A 12,532-nucleotide genomic window follows, 5' to 3' on the forward strand; every position below is an offset into this window, starting at 1 on the left:
TCTGTTCGGGCTAAACACGTCAGGTTTGGAGGCCAGATGGGGAATGGCAGCCGCCACTCTGCCCGCTGATGTAAACAGATGAAAAATAGCTCATTTTTCCACCCATTCCACCTGTGTGTGCTAGTGAGACCTCCCAGTTCCTAGTAAGCGTAAGGGCTGACTTATCTTCCATGTGGGAAAGAAACGATAAGTACAAATTATTCTGAAGTCCCAAGAAGATAACCGGAATAGAGTATTTGTTATAGGCTAGTTGTACTTCTAATTTTTCCCTCTCTCTCATTCTCCAGCAATGTGGCAGCATATGCATTAGAATTCTTCCAGGAATGTAAGGCATAAACAAAATCCTTTTTGATGGTGAGCTTATACTTTATTTTAAAAACATGTCCAGTTTGTGGGCATGACTGAGCATATAATGTACACCCCAGAATGTGACATCATTGCAATTCAAAGACAAAAAAAAAAACAACAAAAAAAGAATTTTTCCAGGAGCTGGGGCAGTGGTGGTGCACACCTTTAATCCCAGCACTTGGGAGGCAGAGGCAGGAGGATTTCTAAGTTCAAGACCAGCCTGGACTACAGAGTTCCAGGACAGCCAGGGCTATACAGAGAAACTCTGTCTTGAAAAGCAGAACAAAAAACAAAAAAGAATTCCTCCAGATGGAAAAAAAAAAAAAAGGTCCCTCAGTCCCCTTCTGATTTATATACTCAGAATCTCTGGTAGTTGAGAGTCTAGGAGTTAGATAGAGTCCATAATAGGCAGACAGATAGATAGACAGAGGGGCCACGGATAGTATAAAAGATGGCGAACTTCCAAGATGGCTGGCTTCTTTCTCTCCCTCATGACCTGAGACTAAAGTCTAGAAACTTAAAACAAAGAAAGACTTTGTGGGTTTTTTTTTTTTTTTTTGCCTGCCACTAGGGCCTCCACTGATGGAATGTTTCAACAAGTTCGAGGCCAGATTAGGACATGTCTTTCTCCAAACTCACCAACACTGTAATAGGGGAGGAAGACCCTTCAGAAACTTAAAACAAACCAACAGTGACTTAGAATTCCGATTGCTGGGCTGGTGAGATGGCTCAGCATTTAAGAGCACTGACTGCTCTTCCAGAGGTCCTGAGTTCAAATCCCAGCAACCACATGGTGGCTTTCAACCATCTGTAGTGTCTGAAGATAGCTACAATGTACTCATATTCATAAAATAAATCAATACAAGTCAAAATAAATTTATAAAAAAAGAATTCTGATTGCTGTGATTACAATAGCAAGGTGGGGAAGAAAGGTCCATTTGACTTACATTTCCACATTGTAGCCCATCATTATGGAAATCAGGACAGGAACTCAAACAGGGCGGGAACCTGGAAGCTGAAGCTGATGCAGAGGCATGGAGGTGCCACCTCCTGGCTTGCTCCCCATGGTTTGCTCAGCTTGCTTTCTTATAGAACCCAGGACCGCCAACTCAGGGATACCACCCCTTCCACCCTCTCACACACAATGGGCTGTGCCCTCCCCCACAGATCACTGATTAATAAAATGCTCTCTGGCTGGATCTGATGGCGGTGTTTTCTCAATTACAATTCCCTCCTTTCGGATAATGCTAGCTTGTGTCAAGTTGACATGAAATTGACCAGTACAAATAGTCTTCGAGATTTCTCTGCTGCTACTTGTCACGCTAGAGATTTTTCCCCCCTGACTTTTTTAATTCTTTAACTGATGCGGAGGGAAAAAGAAGATCCTAGACACTAACAATTGGGCCTCCTGTGAATCCATGTTTGAAGATATTTTTTATATTTTTCTTTGTTCGTTTTACGTGCACGGAAACATGTTTGCATTTGAGAACAACTTTCAGGTGTTGATTCTAGTCTTCTACCTGAATGAAAATGAAAATGAAATAAGCAAGGAGGAGGGTGAAACCAAAAACAGAAACAAGAGCTGCACACCCTGCCTGTTACCGGGAGACCAAAACAGGAAGAACATACCTTGCAGGTGAAGGGCTCTGTTTGCAGTTAGACAGGAGTAAGTTCCTGTTTGTCTTATGTTTGTTTGACCTATTGCACTGGACATGTTTGATCACGAACGGGCAGAAGGTATGTGGACAGGAAATATGTCAGGATGTACGCTTGGCCCTGATTGGACGTGATTGGATACAGTGGCCTGGTGGGGTTTAAACTTCTGCAAGGTGAACCCACAAATGGACCCAAGTAGGCAGAGGGAAGAGTCCAGGCTGAACACGGCTGGCAGACTAAGGAGAGACGGGGAGCAAGAGCAAGAGAGAAACATATGACCGTGAGAGGTATCCAAAATGGCTGAGTTGTATAGGGATCCGGCGGGGGAAGGGAAGCAGAAGGGCACCCTCCCTTCCCCTCTCCCCCTCCCAGAGGTTTAGTGTAGCGGATTGGGTGAGAGGTGCTGGAAGGAGCCAAGGGGACTGAGTGAGACTTATCCTGGGCTTCTTTGAGACCTAACACCACTACGCAGCATGATCTTTCTTGTTTCTGCCCCCACTGCCTGCTCCAGGAGCAGCCCTAACCCTCCAGCATGTTCCTCCCCATCTCAACGCAGAAGTACTAAGATCACAGGTCAAAAGGGATGCCAAACCAGTGCTTCCACCTACTGAGCCAACTCCCTGGCCCGGATCAACATTTTTACAGGATCAAGAAATTCTTGTCCATACAGACGTTTGACACCCACTGTGTTAGACCTTAGAGCCTTTCTGATGATGGACTGTTTGCGCTGGGAATCCATTTTACCTTACATCTAAAACTGTCAGGGAAGAAAGTCCTCGCGCGCCCTCTGGAGGTCATCATAGGAACTGGGCAGCTTTATAGTGAGGTTTTGTTTTCTTTGAGACAAGTTAGGTGTAAAAATACCAAGTGTGATTTCGAGCCCTTACTAGCACCAAACATTGTGATTAGGAATTCACACAAAGTATGTCATTCAGACTATCACGCATGTGTTACTATTCTGCAACCCTGGAATTTGATCACCTCCTTTCAACATGCTTTTCCTTGCCATCCAGGGCACCCACACCCTTTTTCATTTGCCTTGGGTCCCTCTGTCTCTTCCTCTTCCGTCTTTGTCTCAGTGCCCATCTCCCAGCTCTGCTCATCCTTCCCCCAGGGATCAGTCCTTGGCTTTCTTTTCCTTGTGTGCTCAGCTTCTTAATGAATTCTTTTATCCATATGTCAACAAACCCCACATTTCTGTCTTGTGACCAGCGTGCCTCTTGAGACACACAGGCAGCTGCCTTCTGGACATGTCTGCTGAGACGCCTCAGAGACGCCACGGCTGTGTCTAAAGACACAGTCTTCCCTTTCTTTCTTAAACCTCTTCCACTTGAGACTCCTCTCATCTCAGATGATGGAAATTCTCTCTCACTGCAGTTGAGTAACAACTGCACGATGGTGGCACTGACCCAGCTCATTCACAAACCTGCTCCATCCCATAGCCCTTTCCTGGCCTGGAGTCTTGCTACGCCTCCTACTTGGTCTTTTTATTAAACTTTCTTTCCAAGAGACAATTCTCAGAAACCAGAATGGCTTTCCTAGAATGCTCCTCAGCTCTTATTATAATTTCTCTACCTATACCTAAAGCCTCTGATTTCACTCTGATAAATGTCCTAGGTATGGCCAGCAAGACCCTGCCCAGGCAAGGACCCCGATGCTTCTCCGACTCTGGCTCCTTCCCATTCTTCTTCATCCACCTTCTGCAGCCACACGGGTGCTCTTCCTAGTACAAGCCAGGTAGGAGCGCCCCTCCCATCCACTCATCATCCCCCAGCTCCTGCAAACGCCTATTCCAGCATCACCGGGTCCACAGAGTCTACTCTGCATTTCTGTTTAAATTTGCAACTTGCCCCGGCCTCCCAAACCCCTTCCCACACGGTGCCCTGTCTGTAATATGTGAATGGCTTTCTGACATACTGTGTAATGGTTATGTTCCTGGAGCGAAGCTGAGGCCTCAGCACTTGGGTCTTCCATAATTCATAATTCCATAATTCCTCATTATGGAATTATGGAATTCAGCAATTCAGCACATGGCTGTCCTCCTTACCTGATTTACCTAGAACAATAATGCTGAGTGACTTACAGAATTTTCCCTCCAAGCCAAGAGTCATATGTGGCATTTTCATGTATGCTTCCTATTTAAATATGAGTCCCAAGAAATTGTAATTCTCTCTCTCTCTCTCTCTCTCTCACACACACACACACACACACATACACACACACACACACACACACACAAAGCTATGTAAAGTTGCATGCGGTGGATTTTCTGTAAGGTTCTCCTGTGCAACACTGTCTCATCTGCAGATATATCTTCATAAGAGAGGCAGCAAGCAGCCACAGTGCCAGTGTCCTGAGCAGCTGTATCTATAATAGGGAAACGTTTGCCTGCTAATTGCTCTGCGAACCTTGGAGGCTGAGTTTGGAGAATAAAGCCCGCCGTGTCTGCACGGGCTGGCATCTGGGGGACCTTGTGTTTCTTAAGCATTCTTGGCCGAATGAACCCGAGTTGCTAATGCAGATTTTGTCTCTTAGCCCGAAAGTGCATTGCTTCCTGGAGCTTCCTTGGAGAGAACCCAATCGCTGTGTCCTTGCTTCACTAATCCCACAATCTATCCTGGCCAATGCCAGCCTGACCCAGGTCCTCCGGTGCTGTGACCACGGCTGCCGCCATCCGGCTCTGCAAATAAAAACAAACCCAAGGGATTGCTCAGAACCTAATGAATGAAGCATTTCTTTCCCATAATTTGTTTTTGCTTCTAAAAACATGAGACTCCCAAGAAGCACTGCCAGAAAATGAAAGGACAGGACAGGAAAAGCCCTGCCCTCTGAAAAATCTATCAAGCACGCCCACACAAGTTCCCAGCAGTCCGACCACACACACAGCTCCTCAGATTTATAGCTTAATCTTGCAAAAATGGGACTACATGCTTTGAGAAAAACAGTTAACTAGACAGATTGTCTGAGGGTGCAAGGAAGACTTCTCTGCCTGTGTCCGTGATTAACTTGTGCAGAGCGTGAGTTTCAATCGTAAAAATAAAAACAGGGCAGCAGCATAAGATACCCATCACAGTTGCCAGTGTACCCAAGGCGGAATTAGTTATCTATGGGAGTCACTTCCGAATTTGCTATATGCCATGGTGTTAGCTTAACGCCTGCTCTGCAGGGTGCTTTGTAATTGCTAACACAAGGTGAAACGGAACTGAGGAACCCCTTTCTACCCCGGATCCCCAGAACTCCACACTTGCCAGGCTGTGTTCTCACCTTCCTGGCCACCACTTCTCAGTCTCACCACAGGCTCCTGACTTACAGCTAGGGACCGCTACCTGGAGCATCGTTTGGTCTCCACTCTTGCCAGGGATAATCTCAGACACTTCATACACTAATGAACCACGCTTTCCCTTTAGATCTGAGCTCACCCTCGTGATCCAGGCTGCTCTAAAACAGACTCACTTGTATTTCTGTGTCTTTAAAGGTATCGCAATTCAAAATGTTCTGCACCAAACCTCTGAATTCTCCCCTTTACCTGAAAGTCATTCTCACCTCACTACCATCAAGTCCTTCGGTCTTGTTGCGTTGTCTATAATCCTGTACTCACTTCTGTCTCCCATAATGCCTAATGGTGTATTATTCTGAAAATCCCCATCATAGTTTTTTCAAATCCTGTCCAGAATCCGATCACTTCTCAAATTTCTAGCCGCCACCTGGTCTAGTCAAAACTATTGTCTGTAAACAGTCCTCCATCTGTCATAATGTATTCATGCATGCTTACATACATACACACATACCTACACACAAACATATAGACAAGCAGACATATACATTTGGGTGGATGGATGGGTGGGTGGGGCAAATCTCCCCCAGCCCAACCATTCAACCAACCACTTTATTTCTTTTCTCTGGTCTTTTATACTTTCTTAAACAAAAAAGTTCTTTAGCAAATTACCTCGGAGATAAAATGTCACATAGAATGGGAGTTACAGAATGGGATGTTGATATCAAATTCAAAGCAGTGTTTCATTATTATACACTCAGTAAAAGTTCAAAGTGACATTTTTTTCATGGCCATGGCTCATCATAATGCACACCTCTAACTTTATCATTGGACCAAAATGTTTTTCCTTGAACACAAATTTGTCCCAAGTCTATTACTCTTTTTTAGTGTGATTATGAAAGCCCATTGTGTTTCTTATTATGCAGCCTTTATCTACTCTTCTGAGGAGTGGGCACATTCTATTCTTGATTCTAACTTTATTACATCTTTCTAGCAACTAAGACCGTCTCTAAAGACCTTCTTCCTAAAATTATTTGAATCAAATCAGGAATTCCATAGATTTATTATCTGTTTGTCTATATAGTATCCTACAAGATAGTAAGTACATTTTTGTTGTTTTGCAGAGATCTCCTCAAAAGGGTGGGCTAATATATCTAGTGATAGTTATATATTTAATAATAACAGGAAAAGCATATTAATAGCAGGAATCTTTCCTACAATGAATTTCTCCTGGGCCTTGCCTATCAGAGCAAATCCATTGTGAATTTTAATCCAAGGCAGGCTCGTCTCAGGATGGTCACCTGCCAGTTATTAGCTTCTCCTATGATGGCCCCTGATGCCCATCCTTGCCAACTCGGGCTCGGCAGAATGGCTCCCACAAAGAGGGGTGGCAAGAAGAAGAAGAAGGGCCATTCTGCCATCAATGAGGTGGTGACCCGAGAATACGCCATCAACATTCACAAGTGCATCATCCATGGAATGAACCTCAAGAAGCGTGCCCCTTGGGCACTCAAAGAAATCCAGAAATTTGCCATGAAGGAGATGGGGATTCCAGATGTGAGCATTGACACCAGGCTCAATAAAGCCATCTGGGCCAAGGGACGAAGAGATGTTCCATACAACATCCGAGTACGATTGTCTAGAAAATATAAAGATGAGGATTCACCAAACAAGCTCTACACATTGGTAACTTATGTGCCTGCTACCACACTCAAAAATCTATAGATGGGGGCTGGAGAGATGGCTCAGCCGCTAAGAGCACTGACTGTTCTTCCGGAAGTCCTGAGTTCAATTCCCAGTAACCACGTGGTGGCCCACAATCATCTGCAGTGGTATCTGATGCCCTCTTCTGGTGTGTCTGAAGACAGCTGCAGTGTACAAATGTATATGCAATAAATAAATAATTCATTAAAAGAAATCTACAGATGTTCAATGTGGATGAGGACTAACCTGCAGAATGTCACATAAAGCTGCAGAACTTGCCTCAAAATAAAAAAAAAAAAAAAAAAAGAAAAGAAAAAAAGAAAAAAGTTTAGCTAGGGTGGTGGTTTGAGTGAGAGCATCCCCCAAAGGCTCATATATGTGAGTGCTTGGTCCCTGTTGCTAGAACTGTTTGAGAAGGACTAAGAGGACCTTGTTGGAGGAGTTGTGTCTCTGGGGGCTAACTTTGAGGTTTCAAAAGCCTATATCATACTCAGCTCACTGACTCCTGCATGTGGTTCAAGACATGAGTTCTCAGCTGCTGCTCCAACACCATGCCTGACTGCCTGCCTGCCTGCCTGCCTGCCTGCTGCTACGCTTCTCACCATAATGATAATAGGTTCTAACCCTCTAGAACCATGAACCTCAAATTAAATGTTTCTTATAAAGGTGACTTGGTTATGGTGTTTTATTACAGTAATAGAAAAGTAGGTATGACAGTCAGTTAAAAAAAACCTCAATTACAAAAGAACACACATGGTATGTACTCACTGATAAGTGGATATTAGCCCAAAAGTTCAGAATACCAAAGATACAATTCACAGACTACAAGAAGCTCCAGAAGAAGGAAGACCAAAGTGTGGATGCGTCAGTCCTTCTTAGAGGGGGGAACAAAATACCTAGGGGAGGAGATTCAGAGATAAAGTGTGGGCAGAGACTGAAGGAAAGGCCATTTAGAGACTGCCCGATCTGGGGATCCATCCCATATACAGTTACCAAACACAGACACTATTGTGGATGCCAACAAGTGCTTGCTGACAGCAGCCTGATATAATTGTCTCCTGAGAGACTCTGCCAGTGCCTGACAAATACAGTAGTTGATGCTCACAGCAAACCAATCCTGTGGATACTGAGCACAGGATCCACAATGGGGGAGCTAGAGAAAGGACCCAAGGAGCTGAAGAGTTTTGCAGCCCCATAGGAGGAACAACAATATGAGCCAACCAGTACCCCCAGAGCTCCCAGGGACTAAACCACTAACCAAAGAGTACACCTGGGCTCCATGGCTCCAGCTACATATGGAGCAGAGGATGACCTTTTCAGACATCAATGAGAGGAGAGGCCATTGGTCCTGTGAAGGCTCAATGCCCCATTGTAGGGGAATGCCAGGACAGGAAAGTGGGAGTGGGCGGGTTGGTGAGCAGGGAGAGAGGGGATGGGATAGGGGGTTTTCTGAGGGGAAACAAGAAAAGGGGATAACATTTGAACTGTAAATAAAGCAAGTATGTTAAAAAAAAAAAAAAGAGCAAAGGAGAGAGATCTAAGAAAACAGACTGACGGTCTGGTCTGCTGGAGTCTCCAGGATATAAACTGGGTAAAGCTGGATAATAGCTACCAGAAGATGTGGGGATAGCCAAAAATCTCAAGTCTAATAATGAAGTAAAATAGGAAACTTTAAAAATCAAAACAAGAATAAAACCAAAATCTGTCCCAGAGAGATTGGTTCATTCTGGGACACAGCCTCCTCCCAGGAGACAGCCACTGGAGCCACACTCAAGACAAAGACCACAGACAATAAGCATCGAACTCTTACCAGTGGCATTTAAACAGGGAAAATAATAAAAATTATTTTGTTTTGTCGTTATCACTCTTAATCTCTCAGAGGAAGTGTTTCCAATATCCAAGGAGGAAGAGGGAGCCATAAATTTGAGGTGTTGTACTCCAAAGGAAAAGACAGAAGTCATAGTGCCCAACCTGAGCAATAGGAAGATGCCCTTTAACAAGTCTCCCGCTGAGTCACAGTTTGACAGCCCAAAACACCCAGTGAACTGCACTCTCAGGAGCTCCAGAACAAATGTCCCAGGCCAACAGAATTCCCTTATACTGCAGGGAAGAATGTTTGCACTAGAGCTTTGTAGTTAGCTACAAGGAGAACTTAGACACGGGTTCCAAGCAGCATGCCTGATGTTGGTAAGAAATGTTCAGGAGAGGGACCAGCATTTGCAGTGGAACTTCTGATGGACCACCCAGACCAGCATCTCGGCCTGACCTATGAAGGACCACCACTATGGGGCCAGCCTGTGACTGACCTGACCTAAACCTCAAAAAGGACCGCTCAGAGTCAAGAATGATACTTTCAACATGAACTCCAAAGAACTTACCCCATCCAGAAGGCGGTCCAGAGCTGGGGCTAACATCTGTAACTTGATCTGGGATGGACCACCCAAGGGTGTGACATGCATCAGGGGGCCTCTGAAGAAACACAGAGAGAAGGAACAAGGCCATAGCCATCAATCAGGCAATGTGATGTTCATGTTCTAGCCCCACCCAGTGCTCTCTCCACATTCTTCCTTTATTTATACCCAGGGCCACTGTTGCAGGCAGCTATGTCCTACTCTGTCCTAGGTTCTCACTACATGATCTCCGTTTCCTTCAATGGTCTTGCCAAACGTACATAAGCTAACATGCTTTACAGTCTCTGGGGCTCAGCTTCCCAAGACCTGCATCTCCTTGCCTTTACCTCTTTCTTTTCACCCTGAGAACTTTAGCCAAAACCACCTCACCCCTTCCTTGTCCCTACTGTTCCCCTTGTTCTACTTTTCCTCATCAGCCTGAAACCAACTACCATTTTCCTCTTTTCTCCCCCATGCCACTCATACCTATAGTAGTTCATATCTTAGCGGACACCATGCTATCTGTGTCCCTTTACTTCCCCCAAACAGCGAGACTTCAGAGGTTTATAGTTTGTTATCGCATTGTTGGGCTTGCTCATACTGGGTCCACACTTGGAACGTGATTGATTTTCTAGGCAGAAATCTATCTTCAGTGGAATACTACAACTGAACCTGAAGTCCCAGTCACCAGCCTAGCAAAGAAGGGACACAATACAGTGAACTCAGTGCCACTTGGTCCCTCGTGAACACTGAAACCACTTCCACTGAGAGAATAAGAGTGATCAAAACAAAGCAAAATAATAATAATAATAATAATAATAATAATAAATCCCTGAGGCCTGACCACTGATGTGGAAGTCCCAATACAAAACCATAGGAAGCATGAAAAACAAACAACCAAACAACCAGGCAGTACAATTCCTCTAAGGTTGCTAATTTTAGGGGGCTAAAGAGATGGCTCAGTGGTTAAGAGCACGGACTGCTCCTGCAGAGATTCTGAGTTCAATTTCCAGCAACCACATGATTGGTTCACAACCATCTGTAATGGGGTCTGATGCCCTCTTCTGGTGCACAAGTGCACATGCAGATAGAGCACTCATATACATAAATTGATTTTTAAAAATTACTAATTTTATAAGTTCTCCAATGAGAGTAAATTCAATGATACCTTTGACAAATGATAAGTCTGTTCAAAGAAACCAAAGAAGACTAAGTCTCAAAAGATAAAGAACTGAATGAAATCAGGAAGCCAATAGAGAATAGGAAAGGAGAATTCAATAAAGAGAAAAATTTAAGAGCTTGAAACATTTGGCAGGAAAAAAAAAAAGCCTAAATAAACCAAAGGAAAAGGCTGTGTGGAAAGCTTCAGATCATGGGGCTGGCAGATTACCAAATTAGAAGACAAGTTGGAAGAATCAGAGCATACACCATCAGGAAAGCATGAAAGGCCATCCAAGATCTGTGTGGCACAGAAAAGACTAAGTCTACGAACTATGGGTATAGATGAAAGATAAAAATATTAAAGCCATAGGAAAGTATTTTCAATAAAACCATAGATGAAAACTCCTCAAATCTAAGGAAAGAAATGCCCATCTAGATGCAAGAGGCCTTTGTAACACCAAACAAGACCAGAAAAGAATATCTCATGTCATGTTAGAGTTGAAACAGTTTACAGAGCAAAGAAAGTAGATTGAAAGTTTCAGGAGAGAAACACTAAGTCACTTACAAAAGCACATCAAGGAGCTTTAGATTTCTCAACATTAACTTTGAAAGGCGGGGATGTTTAGGAAGATGTTTTCTGGACTGGTAAGGTGGTTCAGCAAGGAAGGGTGCTTCCCACCGTATGCCTTGAGTTAGATCTCTGAAAGCCACCCTGGTAGGAGAGAACCAAGTTCTGTAAGTTATCCTCTGACAGTCATGTTCACACGGTTGCACATGCATGTGTATGTACACACACACACACACACAGACACACAGACACACACACACACACACACACACACACACACACAGACACGGATGATAAATAAATGAAGCAATATATTTTAAGCTCTGAAAGAGAACTGTCAGCCCAAATATTAAACACACAGAACTACCTACCATAATTGAAGGAGAAAGAAAATACTTCCACAATAAAAACATACTAAAGGAATTCACAGTCACAAAGTTAGCTCTACAGAAGATCTGCAAAGAATCCTTTGGACGGAAGACAGAGATAAACTCATCCATGAGACAACAGGAAGGAATGAACTTGGTGGACTATGTTAGAACAGTACTTAAGAAAATGAATAATGAAAAACACTAACCACTATCAAACCAAATAAATAATAGAAACTAATACATATTTTCAAATAATAACCCTGAATATTAATGAACTAAGATGCTCAAATAAAGGCACAGACTATCAATTTGGAGTCAAGTCTGTTGCTCTAAGAAATGAATGTTACTATAATCAATAGACACCACCTTAGGGTAAGAGAACAGAAAAAGAAATGGAACTAGGGAATAAGCAAGTCTGAATTGCTGACAAAAAAAAATTTCAAAGCAGAATTAATTGGAAGAGATAAAGAAGGCCATTTCATACTGCTTAAGGGGGGAAATAAAAAATACATTACAATTTTAGACATGTGACCACCAAACTTGGTGCACATGGTGATCACAGTTTCTTATAACAAGTGCTACTGGATGTAGAAACACAAATTAGTCCCAACACAACAATATTGGGTGACTTCAATACTCTACAGTCACAAATAGAAATGTCCCCTGGACCAAAACAAAACAAAACAAAACAAAAAACAAAAAAATAGAAACATCGGTTAAATGGTATCACAGGTCAAACCCCTAGCAGACATCTAAAAACCATTCCATCTGAACAGAACGGAATACCCATTTTGCTCAGTAGCTTATGGAAATTTCTGAAAAATATATCATGTGATAGGACACAAAACAAATCTGTTTGTTTGTTTGTTTGTTGGAGATGGGGTTTCTCTGTGTAACAGAACCCTAGCTGACCTGAACACCCTTTGTAGATCAGGCTGTCCTCCAGTTCTGAGATCCACCTGCCTCTGCTTCCCCAATGCTGGGATTAAAGGCATGCGTGTGCTTTTCACATGCATGCCCAGTTCACAAAGCCAATCTTACCAAACACAGGAAGACTAAA

The 12,532-nt window shown here is 43.5% G+C and overlaps 1 protein-coding gene across 1 annotated transcript; it reads left to right on the plus strand.

Annotated features, from left to right (window-relative positions):
• Window positions 1-6,637: 6,637 nt before the first annotated feature.
• Window positions 6,638-7,227, plus strand: LOC127677826 (60S ribosomal protein L31-like). Its single transcript, XM_052172817.1, has 2 exons — window positions 6,638-6,993; window positions 7,194-7,227. Exons 1-2 carry the CDS (start codon window positions 6,647-6,649, stop codon window positions 7,225-7,227), a joined length of 381 nt encoding a protein of 126 aa, XP_052028777.1. The 5' UTR covers window positions 6,638-6,646.
• Window positions 7,228-12,532: the final 5,305 nt, after the last annotated feature.

The sequence above is a fragment of the Apodemus sylvaticus genome, chromosome 1 (genome assembly GCF_947179515.1).
Source record: "Apodemus sylvaticus chromosome 1, mApoSyl1.1, whole genome shotgun sequence".
NCBI lineage: Eukaryota > Metazoa > Chordata > Mammalia > Rodentia > Muridae > Apodemus > Apodemus sylvaticus.